This window comes from Bos mutus, chromosome 3 (assembly GCF_027580195.1).
Source record: "Bos mutus isolate GX-2022 chromosome 3, NWIPB_WYAK_1.1, whole genome shotgun sequence".
NCBI lineage: Eukaryota > Metazoa > Chordata > Mammalia > Artiodactyla > Bovidae > Bos > Bos mutus.
The window spans coordinates 20607894-20631924 of record NC_091619.1 but is presented as its reverse complement, the minus strand read 5'-3'; the positions used below and the strand labels follow the sequence as shown (position 1 = coordinate 20631924).

The 24031-nt window shown below is 54.2% G+C and overlaps 1 protein-coding gene across 1 annotated transcript; it reads left to right on the top strand.

The window, feature by feature from the left end:
• The first annotated feature begins 10234 nt into the window (after positions 1-10234).
• Positions 10235-15772, top strand: CRABP2 (cellular retinoic acid binding protein 2). Its single transcript, XM_005898744.3, has 4 exons — positions 10235-10457; positions 14351-14529; positions 14740-14856; positions 15322-15772. Exons 1-4 carry the CDS (start codon positions 10388-10390, stop codon positions 15370-15372), a joined length of 417 nt encoding a protein of 138 aa, XP_005898806.1. The 5' UTR covers positions 10235-10387; the 3' UTR covers positions 15373-15772.
• Positions 15773-24031: the final 8259 nt, after the last annotated feature.

Here is a 24031-nt window from a genome sequence, read left to right as displayed (position 1 = left end):
GGCTCTGAAGGGAAGCAGATGAGGGTTGCTGTGGGAGTGTGAGGGCTGAGGGCGCCAATAGACAAAGCCAGCAGAGCATAACTTGGCTCGTGAGAGGGCAGGTGAATTAAGCTACAGTGGATCCTGAAAGAGTAGAGGGGAGGGATGCCAAGCTTAGCCTTGGCCAGCAATCAGGATCCCTTGTCTGCTGGGTCAGAAAGAAAAGAGGAAACGGTAAGGCAGATGGCAGATGGAGATGGTTGGGTTTTGTTTTGTTTTGGGGGTGCTTTTTGGCCACGTGGCAGCTTGTGTAGTCCTAGTTCCCTGAGCAGGGATTGAACCCAGGCCCTTGGTGTTAAGAGCGCAGAGTCCTAACCACTTTACTGCAAGGTAATTCTTGGAGCTGGCTTGGGATGATGGTGGAATAAAGTGATTAGGGTCTGGTGACCTTGCTTGCTCATTAAATTGGAGGCAGAATGGTCAGCTGAGTATGAGGGGGAAGCCAAGGGACAGAAACTTGGAAAGAATAAAGACAGTGTGGAGCAGCCACCAAGAAGACAGGAGAGTGAGCTGACTGAGAACACAAGAAAGGGCCTCTGAGCAACGGCAGAGCTCCTGATTGAGGTCAGAAAGTGAATTTGCAGGACCCCTGCAAACTGCTTGTCACATTTTTTTTTTCTAGCATCATTCAGCAACCCAAACAGAAAAGTGAAGAGTTTAAATGCTCACAGCTGACAGTGTGTGGTCCCCGAGGCAAGTGCCTAAACCTAGATGGAGACGAGGTTGATGAAGTCTGTGGAATCAAGGACCTGAGAGGCTGACCTGTTGAGTAAGTGCTGGAAGCCCCCAGGGGGCCACAGGATTTCATATATATATATATGAATATATATATATTGTGGGGGGCAAAGTTGGGGGGTTGTGCCACGCAGTGTGTGGGGATCTTAGTTCCCTGATTAGGGATGGAACCCATGTGCCCTGCAGTGGAAGCCCAGAGTCTTAACCACTGGACCATCAGGTAATTCCCCAGGACTAGAAACAGGAGGATGGGGAGCTTGAGCTAGATCCTCAGGGACCTGAGGTGGACAGATGCTGCAAACAAGGAGTTGAAGATGCATAAACACATTCTCTGAGCCTTAATGAGCTGGGTTGGGATTTCTAAGAGGGCAGCTGGGGCATCATGGAGAGTTCTGAACTCTCCCAGCCAGTGGGCATGGCCTCCACCATGGCTGTATGGCTGTATCCCTCTCATTTTCAGACCTGATTTTTATCAGAGTACCTCTTTCATGCACCTATCAGTTCAGTTCAGTCGCTCAGTCTTGTCCGACTCTTTCGATCCCATGAACCACAGCACGCCAGGCCTCCCTGTCCATCACCAACTCCCAGAGTTTACCCAAACTCATGTCCATTGAGTCGGTGATGCCATCCAACCATCTCATCCTCTGTCGTCCCCTTCTCCTCCTGCCTTCAATCTTCAAGGACAGTTAAATAAATGATTAAATCAAGAACAAGTGTACTAATGAAAGATATTTTTTTCAGCCTTAGTAGTCATTGATTTTGGCTGAAGTCATTCACTTTTCATCCATTTGTTCAAGAAATATTTACTGAGCACAAACCAGGTGCTATCGTAGGCCAGTGGAGTCTGCACAGACCTCCCTTGTAGTGGGGATGATGAGTGATATGAAGAAAAGTAAGGGGATAAGGCAGATATGTGTACATAAGATTCTAGACCGTTTGTTTAGAGAAGGCATTTTTGAGGAAGTGACATTTGAGCAGAACTGAAAGACGTGAAGGAGCAAGTCAAGTAAATATCTGGGGGAAGAATATTCCAGAGAAAGAGGTCAGTGCAAAGGCAGGAGTAATGCTTGATATATTTAGGTAGCAGCATGGCTGGAACAGGGGAAGCCAAGGGGAGGGGGGTAGGGGCTGGGGGGTCAGTGAGCAGGGGGAGACGTAGGCCCATGATATAGACCCTTGTAGGCCATTGTAAGCCCTGGGACTTACTATCTGCATGAAACGGGCACCAGTGCAGGGTTTTGAACAATGGTGTGAACTGACTCAGGATTTAAAGGACTCCCCGTGGGTGCTGTGACTGGAAGAGAGTGGGAACAGAAAACCAAAGCGGAGGTTCTTGCTGTAATCTAGGCCAGAGATGACAGGAGTTGAGGCGGAGGAGCTGGTAAGTAGCCTTATCTGAAACTGATTAACTTTGCACACATAGATGATCTCTTGTGCGGTTGATGCTGAACAGATGTGTAAGCCAAGACTGGCATCTTTGGTCTTTCAACTCTCACCCAAGTTCCTGTACATACTAGCCCACCAGATAGCTCAGGAAGTACACGCACCCTCACCAGTAGGGGACCCAGTGTGTGGTCAGGGGTGGAGGTTTGCCACCGTTTCTGGGTGGACAGTCAGGGTTGCACCATTTCCTCCAGGCAGTGACTAAATGGGTAAGTGACATCTAGTGGCACTGCTGAGCTCGGGGAGGGGTCCTGGTGAGCCCTTGCCACCCCAGCCCCTGGTCTTTTAGAATTGCTGCACAGGTTTTTTTCCTGCTCTGCTCTCTGCCCTCCTACCGCTTCACTGTGCTGACTTTGCTGGTTTTGTTTTTTTAATATGTGAGCTCCTAGCCTTATTTAGGGATACCATCAACTCCGTGCTTTCTTTGAAAGAGTGTATATAATGCATAGGATTTTGAGAGATGTAGGGGTGGAGGGAGAGGCAGAGAAAGAAGATATTTTTAAGAATTTGGCATGGAAAGACAAGCACATCTTAATCCTCTCCCAGGCTTAACCAGATTCCATTCTGAAGTGTTTAAGAGCGAGCTTTGGGATCAGACCCCAGGCAGCATAGGAAGTTCTCGCACAGTGGCGGGCTCAGAGCCACTCTTCTCCCAGACCTGGGCACTGAGGGTTGGGCCCTCGCCCGGGACCCTGACCCTCCTGTCCGTTGCAGCACCAGGAACCCAAACTGTCTGGCATCCCCAGACCAGAGGCAGCTTCACCGAAAGGCCAGGTCCTTCACTCCCTTCTATCTTGTGGAATCCTACTCAGTCCCTTCTTTGGAAAGACTCCATGAGATGGATCCAAACCATAACCAAAGGAGGAAGAAGGCAGACTGCCCCTGCCCTCAGAGCTGAGGAGGGCGATGGAGCCTACACCCATGACCAACGGGAAGTCAGAGGCAGATAATCCAACCTTGGCAGCTTGAGACCTCAGGCTGGGGCAGGGATGCTGGGCTGGGCTGGCAGAGTGGGTGGGTCTGGGAAGCTTTCCTGAAGGGTGGGAGGGTGGATCTGGGGTCGGATCAAAGAAGCCTGGGCTAGAGCAAGGGAAGAGGGTTCTGTTGCTTTCCTGCGAGGTTAGCCACCCCCATGCCCACTCTCCACTCCAAGGCAGGAACTGCCTCCTCCCAGCTTTGGAATCAATTCCCTGGGACTCCTAGGAACCTAGTACCAGGGGGTCTGGGAGCTCATCAGAGGAGAGACTTGGCCCGTGGAGACCACACTGCCCCCAGGCAGGGAGAAAGGCACACCCTGTGTGTCCTTGACTCAGGATGGCACCCTCTCTGTGCTAGCTGCTGCAAGCTCAGCTGGAAGGCTAACAAGAAATCCGGATCATCTGGAAACCTGGAAATGTGTAGCCGACAGTCCCAGAGCACTGGGATTCAAGAGGCGTGAGACCGTGGCGAGGAGGTTGGCAATTGTGAAATCCAGGATCTACTGGCTCTTTTGACCCCCCAGGGACATGTTCCTGAGGATCCCCAAGTGCCAAAGCTCCCGTCTGAATGTCTTTCTCAGGCTGGTGGAGAAGATGCAGGCAGGGAGAGATGGGGGCTTCGTCCAGACAGTGTGCATCCGCAGCCTAGTGAACTGAAATTCACAGGCACTAGCCAGCCCGGTGCCCCCTGGGAATCTGGGCAGGCAGTGGGAGGGGGGTGCTGGTGGATGGGGAGGGGTGAAGGGGTACTGGGTTGAGGGAGGCAGGGGGACTATACAGTCTGTCTTTGACAGCTAACATTTTCCAGAGCTGGCGCCCGCAGGGGAAAGGAAATCAGAGCTTCCCACCTCACACATCTTTTTCCCATTTTGTTCATGCTGCCCAGGGAAAGCCATTAGGGCTAGGTCAGTCTGGGGCCTCCCCTACCCGCCCATGTCTCCAGCCCTACTATAAGGAGGGGTAGGTTGGTGGGGTCACTGGAAGGACAAGGCCCTAGCCTGGTGAAGGGGCCAGACTCTGAACTCTTGCATCCCTTAATTCCCTCCCTGCTCAAGATGGGAGGATGGGGGCAGGGACCAGGAATCTGGGCTCCTGGAGCCCACCCTTACTCTGCTCAAATCCCCCTGTAGCTCTGATTCTGTCTCTGGGGAGTCTGGCCCACTGTTCTGGGCCTGGTCTGCAGCAAGAAGGGCCCTGGGGTTGGGGAAGCTGGTCCTTATTACCCAGCTCCTGGGGTTCCAGCCTCCTCCCTGGAGCCATTAGCACAGCCAGCTTCCTTAGGAGCCCGGCTGGGGGCCAAACTACCAGGTCTTATCTGGAGACAGTAGCTGCATTTTGGGGGTTCGAGAAGGAGGGAAATGGGAGTGCTAAGGAGCTTTGAAGAGGTGTCCCTCCGCCCCCGAGCTGGCCAATGTTCCTGAATCTGATCTGTCAGTCCCACTTACCCTGCGCCCCAGGGACAGTGGGTCCAATACTGTCTTTCTATCTCCATACAGAACCTCAAAGCCTAGGCCTAGGGCCCCCTCAGTCTCTTCTCTGGGATCTCACCCTTCTCTCCCACCACCCCATACTTCTTTCCTCTTCAGTCTCAGAGTCTGATTATCTGGCCCAGTGCCCACCTTCTGCAGTTCAGGCCAGAGGAGGAATGTAGCCCCGAATCAGCCTGCAGCCCTGTCGACTTCTTTCTTCCTCCAAAAACTCCAGATTGTCTCAATGGACAGAGGGGTTCTGTGGAGCCCTGGCTCTTCTTCCATTTCTCATCCCCAGAAAGTGGGAGAAGAGATATCTGGGAGGGGGCTTGAGCTCCCCAGAAAATGTCTTGGGCTGGACCGCAGGCTGTTCATCTTTTCCCGGGTCTGTTCATCTTTTCACTGTCCCCAGGTACCATGCAAACCCAATGTCCACTCTGCCAAGCTTTTCATAGCTGCAGCCTTGGGCTGCCAGGGGTTAAGGGGTCAGTGCCAAGAGTGGAAATGGCACAGGGGTCTGGCCCTAGTCACTGCATCATAAAAGCCAGGAGTTTTACAGCAGGTCACAGGGCTGACTGGCTTCTTCATCCAGCAGTGTTGCCCTGGGGGGATTCCTTCCGAGTGGGGAAGGGGCCACGGCTGGCCAGAGTCAGGCCCAGGGCCATGTGGCTTCAGATGTTGGCAGCTGCCACCAACAATCCGTGCCACACTGAATCCCCACCTCAGCCTGGAGGTTCTCTTGAGAAGCGAGGAGGCTCTAGAGGAAGGGGGGTCAAATTTGGTGTTTTTCACTGCAGTAGGAGAGAAAGTGAAAGAAAATGGCAACCCACTCCAGTATTCTTGCCTGGAGAATCCCAGGGATGGGGGAGCCTGGTGGGCTTCCGTCTACAGGGTCACACAGAGTCGGACACGACTGGAGTGACTTAGCAGCAGGAGAGAAAACGGAGCAGGGCCTACGTGGGGGAAGGGATTGAGCTACCACGGCAGACTGGCAAGAAGCAGTCTGGGTGGTGGAGGCAGGGTAGAGGAGCAGAAGAACAAAGAGCCCAGGCCTTGTGCAGGGGTTCTCCAGGCTCTTCGATGACTGCCCACACCTCTGCGCCTGCCCCTGAAGAGGTGAACAGAGCCAGGGGCCTCTCTCAGGGAACAGAGATTTGATCTCCGGACATGTCTTCTGCCAGTGCACCCCCAGCTCCTCCTTCCCCCCTCCACTGCTCAGCCTGCCCGGCTCAGTGCACCCAGCCCAGCCCTGAGGAGAGCGTTGGCAGATGGAGCTGGGAACCAGGTAGCAGAGCCAAAAACAACAGAGGAGCCGCCTGGCTGCCCGGGTGCCTGCAGATTCCCCTGGTCTAACTGTGATCCCTCCTGTCACAGGCAGCTCCCTCCTCGCATTCTGCGCTTCTGACCCCACCTGCCTCCCCCTTTGCCAGGGCCCCAGGGCTGGCTCCGGAGGCCGTTGTCATACCTTCCTTTGAGTCTGGCTGCCCCTTCCCCCATCACTCAGATTCTCTGACCATACCTTCCCTAGTTCCTAGGATCTCTCTCCTGTGCCCAGATGTTCCTGGGAATGAGTTGCCTCCTTTCTACTCTCTGACTCCCAGCTTGCACTTTAGCTTGCTGGAAGCTCTTTTTTTGGTCTTGCATCTATCCTGTTGCAATGGCAATTTCATTTGGGGAGGATCAGAGCCGGGCCTTAACAGATTTCAAAAATGCTGGGTCCTTAAGCCCAGGGAGACACAAGAACAGAACATTTCCTTCAATGTTGAGGATTAGAGCAGACCTGGAGGCAGGATGCTTAAGTCTATGCTCCGTGCTGCACGGAATCCTGAGGGCTCAGGGAGGCCAGGATATACAGCTGTCCTGCCCAGGGGAAGGCCCAGCTCCCCTCTTCTACTCTCCCACTTCCCACCCTCTATAGAATTCCTGCTTCCTTCGTGGCCCCTACCCTGTATGGCAGAGACCCAGGTGTCCAGCCCCACCTGGGTTTAATTTCTACATGACTCTCCGCCAACAAACTCTCTGATCCAGCAGATGCAATAACACTGCGCAGGGTGAGGCCCTTCTACAAGTGCTGCATTTGGCTGGGAATCTCCCGGTCCCCGTTGGGGGTGAGGGTGAGGGGTTCACAACACTCCCGCTCTTGCCATCAATCCTCCCCGACTCAGCCTCAAGGGAATGGTGGAGAGAGGTGGGGCAGCCTCCTCTTCCCAAGCCCCCAGACCCCTTAATTGTGCATACATCTACATCCACTCACACCCTACTCTTGAAACCATTCAGGAGCCTGCCCATCTGCATTCCTTCTGCAAAACCAGCCACTTTCCACATAGCCACACTGCAATGGGAACAAAGCTCCAGAATGTTTCTTTCCTAACTCTAGCTTGTCTGTTTCTTCCTCACCCCTATCCTGCCTCTGCTCCCCCACCTTTTCTCACCAATCTGGCACCCCCCCACCCGACTTGAGTCTCCAAATTCCTGGGGGAGCCCCAAGAGAGGTATGACCCAGGCTCCTAGAAAGGGGAACGCATTGCCCCAGGCAGATCTGCAGCAGATTTGGTAATAATTAAAAGGCCAGCGACACTAGGAAATTCCTTCTCCTTATGGATCCCGGCGGGAAATTAAAGCCAGTTGTTTGTGACTGAGTGACTGATGCTGGCTAAGCTCCTCCCCATCACCTGGTTCCAGGGCTCTAGCCACTGCCCCTTGCCCCTGGGTTCCCCCAGCCTCCTCTGTTAGCCCCCTTTCCCTGTCCCCCAGCCCTCTCATCCACTACTCCCCAGCCTCATGCCCCCCAACCCCCTTCCCCTGCATTTTTTCCTAAGTACCCCTTACACACGTGCCTCCATGCTCCTATGGTAACAGGGCTGCTGGAGGCTGAAACCTCCAGCCTGGCTGTTCAGCACCATGCTCTGGACCCTCTGCCCAAACTCTCTCAGCCAGGGTTGGGGTGCAGAGGCTGGAGCTCAGGCCCAGAGCTGCCAAACCACAAACACTCACATCTGGAAAAAATTCTCCTCCCAGCCCAACTTCCCTTTGTCTTACTTCTGTCTCTTTGGTAATTCTGGCTGCCTGGCCAGTGGGGGGTGGGGGTGGGGGTGGGGTGGGGGGAGTGAGGAAGTGGAGGGAGGGGAGTGGGCCCAGGCTGGCCTGCCTCCACCCCAGGGAGCCCCCACCTCCAGCCCCTCTAGTTCCCTCAGCCAGACCACATCCCTCCTCTGTGCTCCTGTAGGTCCAGGCCCCCCTCATCCTGGTGACCATCTTTTGGGTGAGGTTTCTACATCCTTAGTCACAAGCTTGTGGAGGAGAGGGTCAGCCCTGGCCCTTCTTTTTTGCAGTAGGAGAGACGCCTACTGAGGAGGAGACTGGACTCTTCTGCCTGGGGGCTCAAGAAGGCTGGAGCGGAGAGGGACAGGAGACCTGGATGTAAGAGGCAGGGGGCAGCGAGGGGGCAGGAGAGGCAGCGGGAGTCTGGTTTCTGCCCGGTTCCCTCCCCCAGCGTCTCCTCATCCCCTTGGCTGGGAGCCTGATTTCACTGTCAAAACCTAATCCCCCTCCCTTTACCTACAGCGAAGCTGCAGCCAAATGATGGGGGAGGAGCAGTGCCTCAACCCCAAGCCCTAAGCACCCCCCAGGGACCACCCCTTCCCTCCACCGTCTCTGCTTTTGTCTATCCATCTTCCCAGAGCCCTTCGACCCGCTGCCCCCTCACTTGCAGAAGACCAGGCCAACCCCTACCCTGCTCCCCGCAATTAAAGTCCCCTACACAAAACCTGGAACCCTAAAACCAGGCTGAAGCCTTCAGCTCCTTTTTCAGAATTGACATTTTATTGGTTTTTGAGGGGGGTGGGGGGCGTCAAAAGCCCTTTCTACAGTCTAATCTCCATCCTTCCTGTGCCAGAGTCACCCTAGTTGCATTATCTTCCCCTACACACCCATTATTCAGAGGTTTTCCTCTTTACAGCACGGAGGCTGGACCTCCAGCGTGTTCTCCAGTCTTTGGTAAATCCTCCAGCCCCTTTCCGTTGGCTCTCCTCCACGGGGGTCCTCCCCAACTAAGGCCCCTAACCTCCTAGACTGTTCCAGGCTCTAAAGGCCCAGAATCTCGCAGAGCTGGTCCTCTGCTCCACCCTTGGCCACGCTGGCAGGGTGGGGCCAGGGCTGGGACCAGATGTGGGGATTTTTCTCCCCGCCTCGGAAGAAGCTGGAAGGACAGCTCCGGGAGGGTGGTGGGGCTGGGGGTGCGTTAAGGGCATCCGGACCACGTGCACCGATCGGCCGAGGGCAGCGGGGCCGCAGCGTCCCTCAACGCGGAACGGGCCCCCGGGTTCCGCTCGCTCAGGAGTACCTTATTCCCCGTGCCCGACCCTGCTCCTCTGCGGTCGGCGGTCTACGGCCTCCTGGCCTGTCTCCGAAGCTCCCTGCCTGACTTCCATTTCTGTTTGTCTCCCGGCCCTCTCCCTCAGAGTCTCGCCCACTCCCACTTGGGTCTCCGCGTGGAGCCGTGCCCTACCCCCGTCCTTTGATCTCCCACTTCAAAGACGCTTGCCGAGGGGCGGCCGCTCCTTCCGCCGTTTTACGGCTCAGAATGGTGACACCTGAGACCCTGCTCCTCCCCTTCCCCGGGCACCCAGCCCGCGCTCCCCCGCCCCCACCCCCACCCGGAGGTGGCAGCTCTGCGCGCCGGGGGCTCAGCGCCTCTGTCCCCGCCTCCCCTCCCTGCCACGTACTGCGATCCCCTCGGGGGTCTGGGGAGCAGAGTGACAGAGAAAGCGCCTAAATAAAGAGCTCGTGTCAAGTGATTGGCTGTGACCTCTGCCCTCCGCAGGCTCGCGCTCAAGGCTCCTGTTTAACCCTTCGACGCCCGCCCAATTCTTAAAGAGGAATGAGTCTCCCTACTCCAACTTTCAGCCCATCAGGCACTACTGGAGCCCGAAACCTGGGTGGGGAGTCTCGGGCGGGGGGCGAGGGTGAACCCCCTCCCAGCGTCTTCGAGTTGTTCCAGCAGGGGGTGCCGTTGCCTCACTTAGGTGCCTGGTCCCTGAACCCCAGGACCCCCCAGCCTCTCTCGAGTTCGGAGCAGTCACCCTGGATCCAGCTCCAGCTTCAGCGGAGCGGAGCTCGGCCTCCCCAGCTCCGACTCGCAAGGAGTGGTTCACCAGCTGGTGGTGTCGCCGGGTCCGGCGCCGAGGAGCAGAGTGCACAGTGTCAGGTTGGGGAGGGATGGGGAACAGGCGAGATGCGACCCTGTGCCTCGGACTGCAGATGTGAGACCCCAGCCTCTGTGCCCCGGACCCGGCGCCCTCCCTTCTCGGTTGAGAGCCCAATCCTGGGGCTCGCCCCCCGTCCGCCTCCTCATCCACCCACTGGCGCGGGAGCCAGCAATCTCCGGCCCCCTCGGCGAATTTTGGACCCGCCCATGGGTCTAGATCCAGAGGCCTTAGTGGGGGTGGGGGTGGGACGGTAATGCAGGGACCGGGCTCAAGGCCCCCACAGGTGGGGAGGGGGGCGGGACGGAAGGCGGGGCCACCTCGTTCTTGGGCTAGGGCGGGTCCGCGAAGGGTATAAAAGCTGTCCGCGCAGGAGCCCAGGCCGGCTTTTGGGTTGTCCTCGGACGTTCCCGGTTTCCTGAGTCCTGCAAGGCGGCGGAGACATCTCTTTTGAGTAAACGACTCAGCGTCCAGTGCTCCAGTGGAAAGATCTAAGGGGCCCGCCACTAGCGCCGCCACCATGCCCAACTTCTCTGGTAACTGGAAAATCATCCGATCGGAGAACTTCGAGGATTTGCTCAAAGTGCTGGGTAAGGAGATTTTTGATCGCTGGGGAGAGAAGAGGGGGTGCCGAGGCATCGGAGGTGGGTATGAGAAAGAAAGGGAAGCTGGAACCAAGGCGTGGGAAGCTGGGCGCCTACATCCCCAAGAATAGGGGCCAGACGCCTGGGTCCTGGGGCGCTGGGCCGGAATACCTAAATCCTTCTTTCTCCGGCGGGGCGCCCACCGGTGCCAGCTGCTGCGGTGACTCAGCCTCTGAATCAAGTAGAAACCAGAAGCACGAGGTCGGTATCTCTTGGGGTGAGGCAAGGGGGTTCTCCGCTGTTCAGAAGCTGCACACACTGCGTCCAGGCTGAGTGCCTGGGTCTCTACCCAGCCGAACCCCCCGGAGGCATTCCTGCCTCCTTCCCCTTTGCCCCCTGCAGGTAACCCAATCTCCGGGGGCAGATTCCTTACCTCTTTGCCTCGGGTTCCGCCCACTAGGTGATCCATCACAGCAGGGCCCCCAGATTCCCTTTTCTTCCCCTTTCAGAACTTTTCCACTGTGCTCCCCCCACCCTCCATCTGTGAGACAAATATTTTCCTACAGCAAGCAACTAGAGTCCTAAAATCGCTCTGGATAATTATCACTTTCTTAGATTTCAACAAATGGCTTCGTGTGAAACCCCAGCCACCCCCTCCTTTTCGGAAAATCCAAGTTCTCCTCTGCCTCCCTCCCTCCCTGGAGAGCCGGGCTGCAGCCCAGCTGGTTAAAGGTGGAAGAAGTTGAACCTACCTAGACTGCCTGTCCCAACTCCTGTGTGCCCTCCGGTGTCTGAGGGGCCGGGGTGGGGGTGAGGGGGTTGGGGGGTGGGTAGAGAAAGCCTGGGCTGGCTGGGGAGAGGGTTTTGAAGAGAGATGGAGATTAGTCAAGAATTCAGCGACTCGGAAGCCACCTGGAAACCCTGGAGCCCTCCATTTCTGGCTTGAACAGACTCTGGCTGGACTGGGCAGAGGGCACCCTGTGTGGGGCAGGGAGCTGTAGAAATGAGTTAGGAATGAGGAAAGGTCTGGAATGCTGCGAGGAAAGCGAGGATTTCCACACCCTTCCTCACTGTTAGTTCTTCTTGCAATCTGACTGCAGTATTTCTCGGAGTCCTGTCAGCCTTTCTTGCTCTACCCTTGTTGAAATGAAAGGAGAAAAGTTTTCCCTTCGGAAAGCCTGGATGCCGTTCCTCCCCCATCATCTCTGGATGCTGGCCCCTCTCCCTAGTGAACGAAGCAGTGGCCTGGAGCACCCGCAGGCCCCGGCTGGAGGATTAGATCCCAAGCCCAACCCTGTTGTCTGTCTGTCTTCAGTCTGTTTGTCCTCCCTGTGGGGTCTCTCAGCGCCACGTGCCCTCCTCAGGGCTTGCTGAGGGGACAGATTGAAAACAGACCCGTTAGACAAACACAGTCCTGAATCAGCCAAGGTCAGCTGAGCCTGGCCCCAGCACCACAGTCACCAGAGGCCACGGGAGGGGTGTCCTCTCTGAACCTAGCCTTGCTTCCGCAGGAACCTCAGTCCCTTCTCACTCCTCTTTGTCCTATTCAAGGGTCTCTCTCCTGGGGAGGGATGCTCAGGTATTTGGAGGATACCGGTACCTTCCCTTGTGGCTCAGCTGGTAAAGAATCTGCCTGCAATGCAGGAGACCCCGGTTCAATTCCTGGATCAAGAAGATCCTCTGGAGAAGGGATAGGCTACCCACTCCAGTATTCTTGGGCTTCCCTTGTGGCTCAGCTGGTAAAGAATCCTCCTGCAATTCAGGAGACCTGGGTTCAATCCCTGGGTTGGGAAGATTCCCCTGGAGAAGGGAAAGGCTACCCACTCCAGTATTCTGGCCTGGAGAATTCCATGGACTGTATAGTCCATGGGGTCACAAAGAGTCTGACACAACTGAGCGACTTTCACTTCTAACTCACTTCACTTCTTCATCCCATCCAATATGATGGTCATGGCACATAGCTTCCCAGGTGGCGCTAGTGGTAAAGAACCTGACTGCCAATGCAAGAGGTGTAAGAGACGCAGGTTCAATCCCTGGGTTGGGAGGATCCCTGGAGGAGGGCATGGCAACCCACTCCAGTGTTCTTGCCTAGAGAATCTTGTGGCCAGAGGAGCCTGTGGGTTATGATCCATAGTGTCACAAAGAGTTGGACACGACTGAAGCGACTTAGCACACATGCACAGCACGTAGCTAGCCACTCCTGTTTCTGTAATGGGAAAGCTAATTGTTAGATAGCAGGATGGATTTCCCAGGTAGCACCAGAGAGTGAAGCAGTCTGTTTGTTCAAGGAGTTGGAGCAGGATGTGTTTCTTTTACCAGGTCAATTTGTCTTAGGAACCTCAGTCATTGCTCCCTGGTCCCAAGAGATCAGCAACCAAGAAATGGGCCCCTGGGCTCCTGAGGGACAGGCCTTCCTCCTACTCCCTTCTGCCTGCAGGAGAGTGGGTCTGTGCTGGTGCCAAGGGGAAAGGGGATTTGTTTCTCTAGGGATCCAAGTCTGGAGGAGAGCCGGGGGTCTGGCCCACATCAGGGGAATCCCAGGCCACTCACCTGGCCCAGCCCAGTTTGGCCCCTCATCCTCATCCATTGTTTCCCGGAATGGTTCTGCTCCAGTTCAGGGCCGGAGGCCAGGCCAGGTGAAGCGGTGCAGGGCTTGGACCTGGGCCCTAACTAGAGATGCCTCCCGGCCTGCTTGACTTCCTGGCAGAGGGCTGCTCTCTCCGGCTACCCCATTCCTTTTAAATAACTAGGGAGAGGAGAGAAGGGGTCCAGTCTGGGAAAGGACAGGGGGACAGTCACAGGGACTCTGAACCCACAGAACCTGAATGAGAAGACCTGGGCCCTGAAGTAGGGTGGGTGATCCTGGAGTCGGGGTACATCACAGGAGGGGAGGGGAGTGTCCCTTTCTGTCCCTTGAGGGGAGAGGGACGTAGATGTCTTCCAGGAGGGCAGGTGAACAGGAGTCTGATGCATGGAACTTTGAGCCCCAATTCTGGCTTTTTCTTTGCCTTCCTTTAATCAGTAAAAACAACAACATTAAGAGTAGCTACTGTTTGAAAACTTACAGATGTGCCCGGCACTGTGTGTGCTCCAGCCTAAACACACATTGTCCCATTTGATAGGCTCTTGAAGAAGCTATTGTTTCCACTTTACAATTGAGAAATCTAAGGTTCAGAGAGGTTAAGCCATTAGCCCAGGCTCACCCAGCCTGAAAGGGAGGGTGAGCCAGATGGAAATCATGGCCTAATGGATCTTATTTCACAGCCTGTGGCTTCCCCAGGCTACAGACCATTCTGTAGGGGGACACAGCTGTCACACCCCCTCCCCTGTTGAGAATCCCTGTTCCTTCTCATTCTGGGAGGGACAGAGACTCAGCAAATCAAGGCCACCAGACAGGGGAGGTGAGTAGGCAAAGAGGGAAGTGGCCGCTACTTCAGGACATGAGTAGTGAGCGCTGGCTCAGGAGAGTCTGCCCTGCACATGAGTGGGGGTGTGGACACAGTGACTCTGATGAGCCCACCCCAGCAGATGGTCTCAAGCAAGGTGGACAAAGGACCAAAAGTGAGGTGAATGGAGCCAAGGGGAGTTGTAGCAGGATGAAGGGACCAGGGAGAACTGACTGCAAAGCTGAGACGTGGGATCCCAGTGCAGGGCTGCTGATGCATCCAGGTGGAAGCTAGAAACAGAAATCCCAAGGGAGGCACTGCCTCTCTGCCCCTCCTCCCTGAACCCACCAGCCATCAGGGCTGCACCACCTGCCCTCCCTTCAAGGTGCTTTTTGGACACGCAGGAAGCCTCCCTCTCTTCCCAGTCGACTCACAGTTCAGCTTGCTCCTGCTGTTTCCTGGGGAGGGTGTGAGGCAGGTGCCTGGAGTGTCCATCCTCTACCCTCCCTACAGGGGTGAATGTGATGCTGAGGAAGATCGCAGTGGCTGCAGCATCCAAGCCAGCAGTGGAGATCAAACAGGAGGGGGACACTTTCTACATCAAAACCTCCACCACCGTGCGTACCACAGAGATCAACTTCAAGATCGGAGAGGAGTTTGAAGAGCAGACTGTGGATGGGAGACCCTGTAAGGTGCGTGCAGGGATGGGGTCCCTCGGGGTCATGGGATCCATTGCCTGGTGTCTCACCATGACATTTTCCAATCTTTCCCTTGACTCTTTCCTCCAGTTCCAGCGGGGAGAGTAGTGTTGGTGGATAGAAAGGTGGCACTTCCTCTGTCCCTCTGTTGGGCCCCCTTGTCCCGGCTGTGGGCCCAACTCACCTGGCCACCCTCTCACACAGAGCCTGGTGAAATGGGAGAGCGAGAACAAAATGGTCTGCGAGCAGAGGCTGTTGAAGGGAGAGGGTCCCAAGACCTCCTGGACCAGAGAACTGACCAACGATGGAGAGCTGATCCTGGTAAGGCTTCTTCCTGCTTTTCTCCTAGCTCAGACAGAGCAAGCCCAGTGCTACCTTCAGAGATTTTCCAGGACATTCCACAGTACAGGAAATTTAAGAACAACGGTGGCTGGTCTCTCTGTCTCCTGATGGAGCTGCTGGGGCAGAACTAGGCTGTCTGTGTCCCAGGCAGTACCCTTGTGCAAATGCAAAAGGGTGTCCCTTCCACGTGGAGCAAAGGACTTGCTCTGAAAGGCCCCAGCAGTTCTCTGGGGGGATCTTCCTGGCTTGGGGAGGGAGGCGTAGAATGGACCCTGGGCCTCTATTGTCCTCCATCACATGATGCCCAGGCATTTTGTGAACCGTCCTGAGCCAAGAAGTAGGTTTGGACCTGGAGGCCAAGCAGAGTACTTCCAAGCAACCCTCCTGCTCCCAAGCACAGGAACCAGGGGCCTCCCAGGCTAACAATGACTTCTCTCCCTTTAGACCATGACGGCGGATGACATCGTGTGCACCAGGGTCTACATCCGGGAGTAAGCGGCTGCGACCCCAGAGCCACCAGAGCTGCCCCCCGCCCATGCTCCCTGCCTCCTGCCCCACCTCTTCCTCTAGGCTAGCTCTCCCCTCATCCCGGTCACTTCTGGGGCTTCTGGGTTGCCTTCTGCAGGGGCTCTCCTTTTATTGACCCCTCCTCTCCTCCCCATATATCAACACGATGGATGGAGCCCAGATCACTGATTCCAGGATCACTCCCCCGACCCCGCCCTGGTCCTAGCCCCAAACCAGCCCGTAGCACCATCTCTCTCCTTTTCTGCAAGGGGACCCGAGGGCCTAAGTAGGAAAGACGGGCCCTCGGTCTTCCACTCTTTGTCCCTGTAGCCCATACGGTGTAGAATATTTATTGGTTAATTTTATTAAAATGTTTTAGGAAATAAAACCTGTCTCTGGCTCATTGGGAAGGGGCTGGGTAAGTCACCTGGGTCCAGCTTTGCCTTTGAAAGGCAGTGTGAGAGAGTCTGATGTTTCAGCAGCACTGGTGCAAGGTTCACAAGGCGGAGGGAACCACCTGGCCTTCACCCTCCTCATCACCGGCCCTTCCTTTGCTGTGGAATCCATGACCATCACCTTCACTCCCCCTCCTCCAGCCTCCTTTGTCCCCAGCTCTGGCTTCCAAAGTTACTAAGGCCTCATCCTCTGACTCTCAGCAGGTGCTGAGCAACTGACTCCCACCTTCTCCTGTGATGGTGACATAGCTCCCTCCTCCTCCTCCGATTGTTCCTTCTCTCTCCTCCAACCGCAACGTGTGGGCGACCCCAGGCCTGGCCTTGGCCTCCCACGTGGCTCCAGATGACTCATCACCGCCCACAGGATGGCCTTGCTCTTGCCCATGTCTCTCTGTGTCTGAGACAAGCCTATCTCTGCCTTGAAATCTCTCACTCTGCCCCGTCTGCCACGTCTGCCCCGTCTCTTGGATCTTCCAAGCCCCTTAGGTCCTCCTCCCACGCACCTCCCTGAGCCTCCACACTCAGTTCCGTGTCTTCCCAAATTCCATCACGATCTCTTTCACACGCCACTGCACTAGACCCAGCTTTCTCATTGCTCACCTGGTTTATCCAGCAGCAGCTCCTAACTGGTTTGCCTGTTTGCAATTCACGTTATCACGATGTGATTGGGGCCAAGTGAGCACAAGTGATAAGCGAGGTTCAAATCCTGGTTCTTCCACGTGCTAGTTGTGACTTCAGAAAAGTTACCAGGTTTCCCTGGGCCTCAGTTATCTGGGTCATTGTTTTTAATTGACATATAGTTGATTTTGGCACTGGCAGGCAGATTCTTTACCACTGCGCTAGGGAAGATCCCCTGAAGTAGGAAGTGACAACCCACTCCAGTATTTCTTGCCTGGAAAATTCTGTGGACAGAGGAGCCTGGTGGGCTACAGTTCATGGGGTCGCAAAGAGTTGGACGCAACTTTGTACACACACGTAGTTGATTTACAATATTGTGTTAGTTTCAGGTATATAGCAAAGTTATTTTTTTCAATTCTTTTCCATTACATGCTATTACAAGATAGTGAATACACAGTAAATCCTTGTTTATTTTATATATATTAGTGTGTATCTATTAACATCATTGGAGAAGGAAATGGCAACCCACTCCAGTATTCTTGCCTGGAGAATCCCATGCACAGAAGAGCCTGGTGGGCTACAATCCGTGGGGTCACAAAGAGTCGGACACGACTGAGCGACTAACACACATTAATATCATACTCGTAATTTATCCCTCCCCCACGCCTTTCCCCTTTGGTGACCATAAATTTGTTTTCCATGTCTGTGAGTCTATTTCTGTTTTGTAAACAAGTTCGCTTGCTTTTGTCTGTTTGTTGCCACACTTTGTGGCTTACGGATCTTAGTTCCCCAACCAACCAGGGATCTAACTCTGGCCCCCTGCAGTAGAAGTGCCGAGTCCTAACCACTGGACCGCCAGGAAATTTCTTATATTACTGTTTAAATTCCACATATAAGTGATATATAATATTTGTCTTTGTCTGGCTTACTTCACTTAGAATGATAATCTCCATCCATGTTGCTGCAAATAATCATACTTCATTTTTTTTTGTGGCTGAGTAATATCCCATGGATGGAGGAGCCTGGTGGGCTGCAGTCCATGGGGTCACTAAGAGTCGGACATGACTGAGCGACTTCACTTTCACTTTTCACTTTTCTGCATTGGAGAAGGAAACGGCAACCCACTCTAGTGTTCTTGCCTGGAGAATCCCAGGGACCAGGGAGCCTGGTGGGCTGCCGTCTATGGGGTCGCACAGAGTCGGACACTACTGAAGCGACTTAGCAGCAACAGCAGTATTCCACATCTTCTTAGGCCAGTTGTCTGTTAATGGGTACTTGGCTTTTTTCCATGTCTTGGCTATTGTAAATAGTGCTGCTCTGAACACAGGGGCAGAGTACATGTATATTTTTGAAATGTGTATATTTTCAAACTAGAGTTTTCATCTTTTCTGGATATATGGGATTGTGGAATCAGTTATTTGGCTTTTTTAAAACACAAAACAATGTAATTGAAAGGCTTATGTACTGGGACTGGGAAGTTTCAGTCGGGTCTAACTTCAGGTGTGGCTAAATCCAGCGACTCAAACGCATACGTCAACCTCTCCCTTTGCATCCACATCCTGCTCATCTGTTCCTTTGTGCATTGTTCACCTTCAATCCTGTCACAGAGAAATGATCTCTACGTCATAGGAAATGGGTTTCATATGCCTCCGGCTAACACGGTAACAGCTTGAGATCCACAAAGAAGCGGGACTCTCCCCCAGAGTCTTTATCTTGAACATCCCGGGATTCAGTTTGCTTCTGCTCATACCACATGACCATCCCTTGGCCCCTGGGACTAGTCGCTGTCGTCAGGGCAAGGGGCCCACTGATTGGCCGGGCCTGGACCTCACACCACACCCATGGCCAAGGAACAGGTCTGGCAAGGTGATTAACAATCCCATCAGGATCCCATGGGATGGGAAGGAGCACTTATCCAGGGAAGAGCGCTGCTATGAGTCTTAGGCTTCTAATCTAGAAAACAGCAATTATATATAACATCTACCTCACAAGGATGTTGTAATAGTTAAATAAAATAAATCTCATTAAGTATATAGCACTTAGCAATAGTAAACTCTTGGCGTCTCTGATCTATCCTTCACAATGCTGCCAGGGGATGCTTCAAAACATATTGGGGCACTTCCCTGGGGGTCTAGTGGTTAAGAATCCACCTGCCAGTGCAGGGGACATGGCTTCAATCCCTGGCCTAGGAAGATAGAACCCGCAGTGGGGCAACAAAGCTTGTGCATTGTTGTAGCCACGCGTTTCGGGAAACAAACTCACTCAAAGGACAATGCAGATAGTGGAGTGCAGTTTATTACACCGGCGGGCCCAAGGCAGAGTCTCCTCTTAGCCAAGGACCCCAACCAGTTTTTGTGAAAACCTTATATACCCTAAGTGTACTTGCTCAAACCCACCTCCCCAAATTCCTTGAAACTAGTCTGGACAAGGTAAAAGAGAGATATGATCAAAGTTAACCCATGATTCATGTGTCACAAGACTAGATAAACAGTGGACGTTTATCAATAGGCCTGTGGTCATATCCCGATAAACATAATGGAATTTACCACTTTGTTCCGTTACAGAGATAATTAGCATATTCTTTTAGGAAACGGAGGAGAGTCCAAGTACAAGTCCTGAGGCTCTTTTATCCGGGGATCTGGTTTTCCATTGCTATGCCATTTCTATAGACACCGGGCACCAAGTTCAGAGTCCACTGGGAGGGTGACCATGCGTGTAGCCTAATGTTCGCAGCCTGGCCTAAGATGGAGTCCAGCTCCGTCTGTTTCCTCCTTCAGCGCTACTGCACCTGCACTCTAGAGCCTGCACTCTGCAACAAGGGGAGCTACAGAAAAAAGAGAAGCCAGCACATTGCACCTAGAGAGTAGCTCCTGCTCTCCGCAACCAGAGAAAGCTTGTGCACAGCAACGAAGACTCAACACACCATAAATAAATAAACTTTAAAAACCCCACTAAAAAAAAAAATAAAATAAAATAAAAACCCCACTGCCCATCCCCCAACCAAAAAAACATTGAGATGGCCAAAAAGTCCATTTGCGTTTCCTCCAACATTGAACGAACTCTTTGGTCAACCCAATATGTTTTCTGTCAGTCTCCTGTTAAAAGGGCTTCCCAGGTGGCGCCTGTGGTAAAGAACCCGCCTTCCAATGCAGGAGACGTAAGAGACACAGGTTTGGTTCCTGGATGGGAAAGATCCCCTGGAGGAGGGCATGGTAGCCCGCTCCAGTATTCTTGCCTGCAGAATCCCATAGACAGAGAAGCCTGGTGGACTACAGTCCATAGAGTCACAAAGATCGGACACGACTTAAGTGACTCAGCACACACGACCTGTTTAAAAAACAATAAAACAAGGTACAAAATCCCCTTAGCTGCTGCCCCTCATTTTGTCCAAAATAAAGTCCAAACAGGTATTAGAAGCCTTTCAAGATGTGGCCTCTGCTTTTCCTGCGCTGCTCTTCGGGGCAGGCGTCTGCTTCCACCTCCCCTGCACGGCATGCTGCCCTCTCTGTTGACACCCAGATGCTTCTTCAAAGCCTAGCACCTCACATAGCCTGAAGGAGCCTCTCGCATCAGTGCTGACACTCAGTGGCCACGCTTCAGAGACTCTGTGTTGGGTGGGGAGCCTCCTCTGTCTACAAGACCAGGGTGCCCCGGGGCCAGGGCCTCCAGCTGCAGCCCTGTGAGAGGCCACAGGCTGTGGCTGAGGGCAGAGGGTCAGAACCAGGGGGCAGGGAAACAGAGTCCCCGGGCAAGTGAGGCCCCTCTCTGAGTGTGGGGTGGGGCAGGGGAGGGGCCCTTTCATTTATTCATCCAACTATTGTTTCCTGAGAGTCTCCTGGGTGCTGGGCACTCCACTAGATGATGAGAACACCGAAATGAATAAAATGGGCAAGATTTCTGCCTTTATGGGGCATGTGGGGGGGGTAGGGGGAATAGATCTCAAGTAGGAAAAGATGATTCAAAATAAATGCACCAATAAATATATACAAATGCACCAATAAATATATATAAATGCACCAGTAAATATGCAATCACCTGTTGTGGTAAGTGCTATGAAGGAGAAGGGGAGAGGAGGAAGAGAGTGCAATAAAGACCTCACTCCAAATGGGAGTGGGTGGAGTGTCAGAAGAGCAGGTGTTTTGGAGGACAAAGCGCTTAGGGATTCCCTGGAGGCCTCAGTCAGGTAGAGCAGAGAAGAAGGTGCTCTAGGCAGAGAGAATTACAGGGTAAAGGCCCTACGGACAGTTCGAGCAGTTCAAGGTCCTATAATTGGAGTGCAGAGCAGCTGGGGGTCATCAGTGACTGGATTATGAAGAGTCTGAAGGACATGAGGGCCACAGTATGTTTTTCTTTTTCTTTTTTTTGGCCTGAGACTTGCGGCTTGTGGGATCTTAGTTCCTGACCAGGGATTGAACTCCGGCCCTCAGAAGTGAGAACTTGGAGTCCTAACCACTGGACAGCCAGGGAATTCCCAGCATTTCTTATTTTAAGAGCCATGAGAAGTCACTGAAGGATTTTTTTAAAGGGAGTGGCATTCCATTTCTGTTTTAAGGAGCTTCTTCTAGCAGCCAGGTAGATAGATCAGAGAAACAGGGGAGCGAAGGAAAGCCATCAGGAAACTGATGAGATGCTCAGGCAGAAGGTGGAGAGAAATTCGGTGGAGGGTGCAGACTGTGATGCATTAGAAAGGGGGGAAGAAAAAGGAAGGTGTCAAGAATGGCTGTCTGGGGACTTCCCTAGTGATCCAGTGGCTAAGACTCTGCACTCCCAAGGCAAGGGTTCAATCCCCGGTCAAGGAACTAGACCCCACTTGCTGCAACCAAGAGTTCCCATGCTGAAACTAAAACCCAGTACACAGCCAAATAAATAACTTCTTTTTTTAAGATACTGCTAAGAAAACAACAAGAATGGCTGTCTGGCTTTGGTTGCTGCTTGTGCTGGTTTCGGAAATGGAAAAACGAGGGACTTCTCTGGTAGTACAGTGGATAAGAATCCACCTGCCAATGCAGGGGTCATAGGTTCGATCCCTGGTATGGGAAGATGCCACATGCCCCAGAGCAACTAAGCCTGTGCACCACAAATACTGAAGCCAGTGTGCGCTAGGGCCTGAGAGCTGCAGCTGCTGCGCCTGCGTGCCACAGGGGAAGCCACTGCGATGAAAACCCCGCATACCAAAACGAAGAGCAGCCCCCACTCACCACAACTAGAGAAAGCCCACACAAAGCAACAAAGCCCCCGAGCCGCCAAAAATTAAAAGAAGAAGAAATAGAAATTGAATCAGGCTGGGCCTTCTGGATACTAGTTTTGTGTTTGGTTTAATCCAGAAGAGCCCTAATTCATCAGCCTGAGCTCTTCCTTTATCTTCTTTCTGCATCGCCTCCTCCCCTCCCACCCCATCCTTGACTCTGGCTCTGTCTGACCTGCATCCAGTTGCTGGCTCCCCAGCCTACCCATCCCCCCTCAACCTGACTGCTCATTCCCACCCTGGAGAGACCTTTCTTCAAGCCTTTCCTGCACCTTCCCAGGCCCTTGTGGCTGGAGCTCTGTCTGTCTGTCTGGGGCATCTGCTCTTGTTTCTCTGCCTCGTGTGTCTCTGAATACAGCTGTTGAACATGGCAGGGAGAAGACACACTTCTTTTTCCCAGATCTCAGAGGGCAGGGACTGGGTCTCCCCCCTCAGAATGGGGGTTCTCTGAAAACAGTAGCTATTTGTCTACCCTGAGACGGGGGCCCCACTTTGGGCGGGCCCTTCCTCCTGGCTCTGCTTCTCCAGCACTTCCCTGCCTGCCAGCCTGAGATGACAAGGAAGTTACAGCCCTGGACACAGGAGATTGGATCAGGGAGTGGCCACCTCACCCATCTGGCCCAGCCCAACCTGTGAGAAAATCCCTCTAGCTTCCCCTCCCACCCCAAGGCCTCTTGGGCTCCTCTTCCGTTACCTGCCCGTATTACTCAGTGGTGCATTTGAGGGAAAAGGCATAGGAGCCCCCACCTCCTGCCTGTATCCTGAAAATTCTGTGAAATCTCTGTGGGCAGAGTCTTCTTGAGAGTCCAAGCTTCTCAGAGGGGAAGGAGAGGGTGAAACCTCTGAGGCAGGAACAGAGGGGCCTGCCAGGGTCACCGAGCCCCCGCAAAGGTCAGGACAAGCAGAGCCCAAGCGGAGAGGAAGGCAAAGACAAGGGAGGGTGTGTGTGTGATTCTCTCCTGGAGTTGGGGCTGCGCTCAACCCACAGGGGCACTGATGGGCACTGAGACAGTTTACACCAACATCTCAGGGAAACTGAGGTACACGCACACACAGACACACATGCACACACCAAGAAACAGGAGCATGGAGCTGAGAGAAAGGCCTAGAAAGGCCTCAAAACCAAGAGAGGCAGGGCACAGCTGAGACCAGAGAGGAGAAAGCTCTGGGGAAGCCAGGGCCCGGGGTGCCACTGAGGCCCCCAGAACCTAAGGGCAACTCTGTGCCCATGTGTGGCAGGAGGAGCCAAGTTACTCCATATGGGAGGGACTGGCAGAAGTGGGGCCACAGACAGGAAGCCCTGAGAGAGGAGCAGGGAGGAGGGGAGAGAGAGAGAAAGAGAGGGAGAGAGAGGGAGGGAAGGGAGGAGACCAAGGGAGGGGAAGACGGAAGAAGGCAGCGGGCAGGGATAGGAGGAGATCTAGGCTGGAGAGGGCTGAGATACTCAGGAGGAGGGGGAGAGGCTGGGAAGAAAGGGCCCCAGGGCTGGGGGTCAGAGGAGAGGAGGCACGCTGGTCAGGGCCTCTGACCCCAGGTCCCAACAAAGGTCTGCATTAGGACCACCACAGGCACAAGATGGATGGGACTGGGGCCTCCAGGCCCTTTGTGGCAGAGGATTAAAGGGAGCAGGCTCTGAGGAGGGTCCTCCAGAGTCCCCCACCTCTTGTGGGCTCCCCTACCCCTCTCCACAGTGACCTCAGGACCCTTCAAGTGTCAGCGGAAAGGGAGAGACTACTGGGGTGGCAAGGTGGGTTGGGGAGGGGGCGGGGAGAGGAGTCCAACCAGGTGTTTCTCTTGGCTGGGCCAGTCATACCTGAAAAAGATGAGGGACAGGGTAGCCGGACAGCCAGGGGACCTGGGAAAGTCCTTCGGCCCATCTAGAATCTCCCTGGGCCAGGTAACGAACCTGGGTCTCCCGCATTGCAGGCAGATTCTTTACCGTCTGAGCCACCAGGGAAGCCCAGAAAGTGATTCCATCATGTGCAAATAAGATGCAAAAGCGATGCCTACGGAGGCTCCAGGAGGCGTCTGGAGGTTAAGGCTGCTGCTGTAGTGAAGGTCAAGGGTCCCCGGGTCAGGTCTTCCCACCTCTCCTTCAGACCTGCCGCTGCCCTCCTGACCTCTTGGCTTCTTCCTGTCCTTGTACCCCTTGGCGCTGTCAGTCGAGAAACCAGTTCTGTTCCTGCCCTGGATAAAGATCTCTGGGCTGGGCTCTTCCCAGGCAGAGGTAGAAACCTGCCCAGCTGACAGCACCCCTACTCCTAGCCCGGGCTGTTAAGAGCTCCCCACCCCAGGCCCACCTGAGGTCGGCCTGACCCTTTCCTCACCA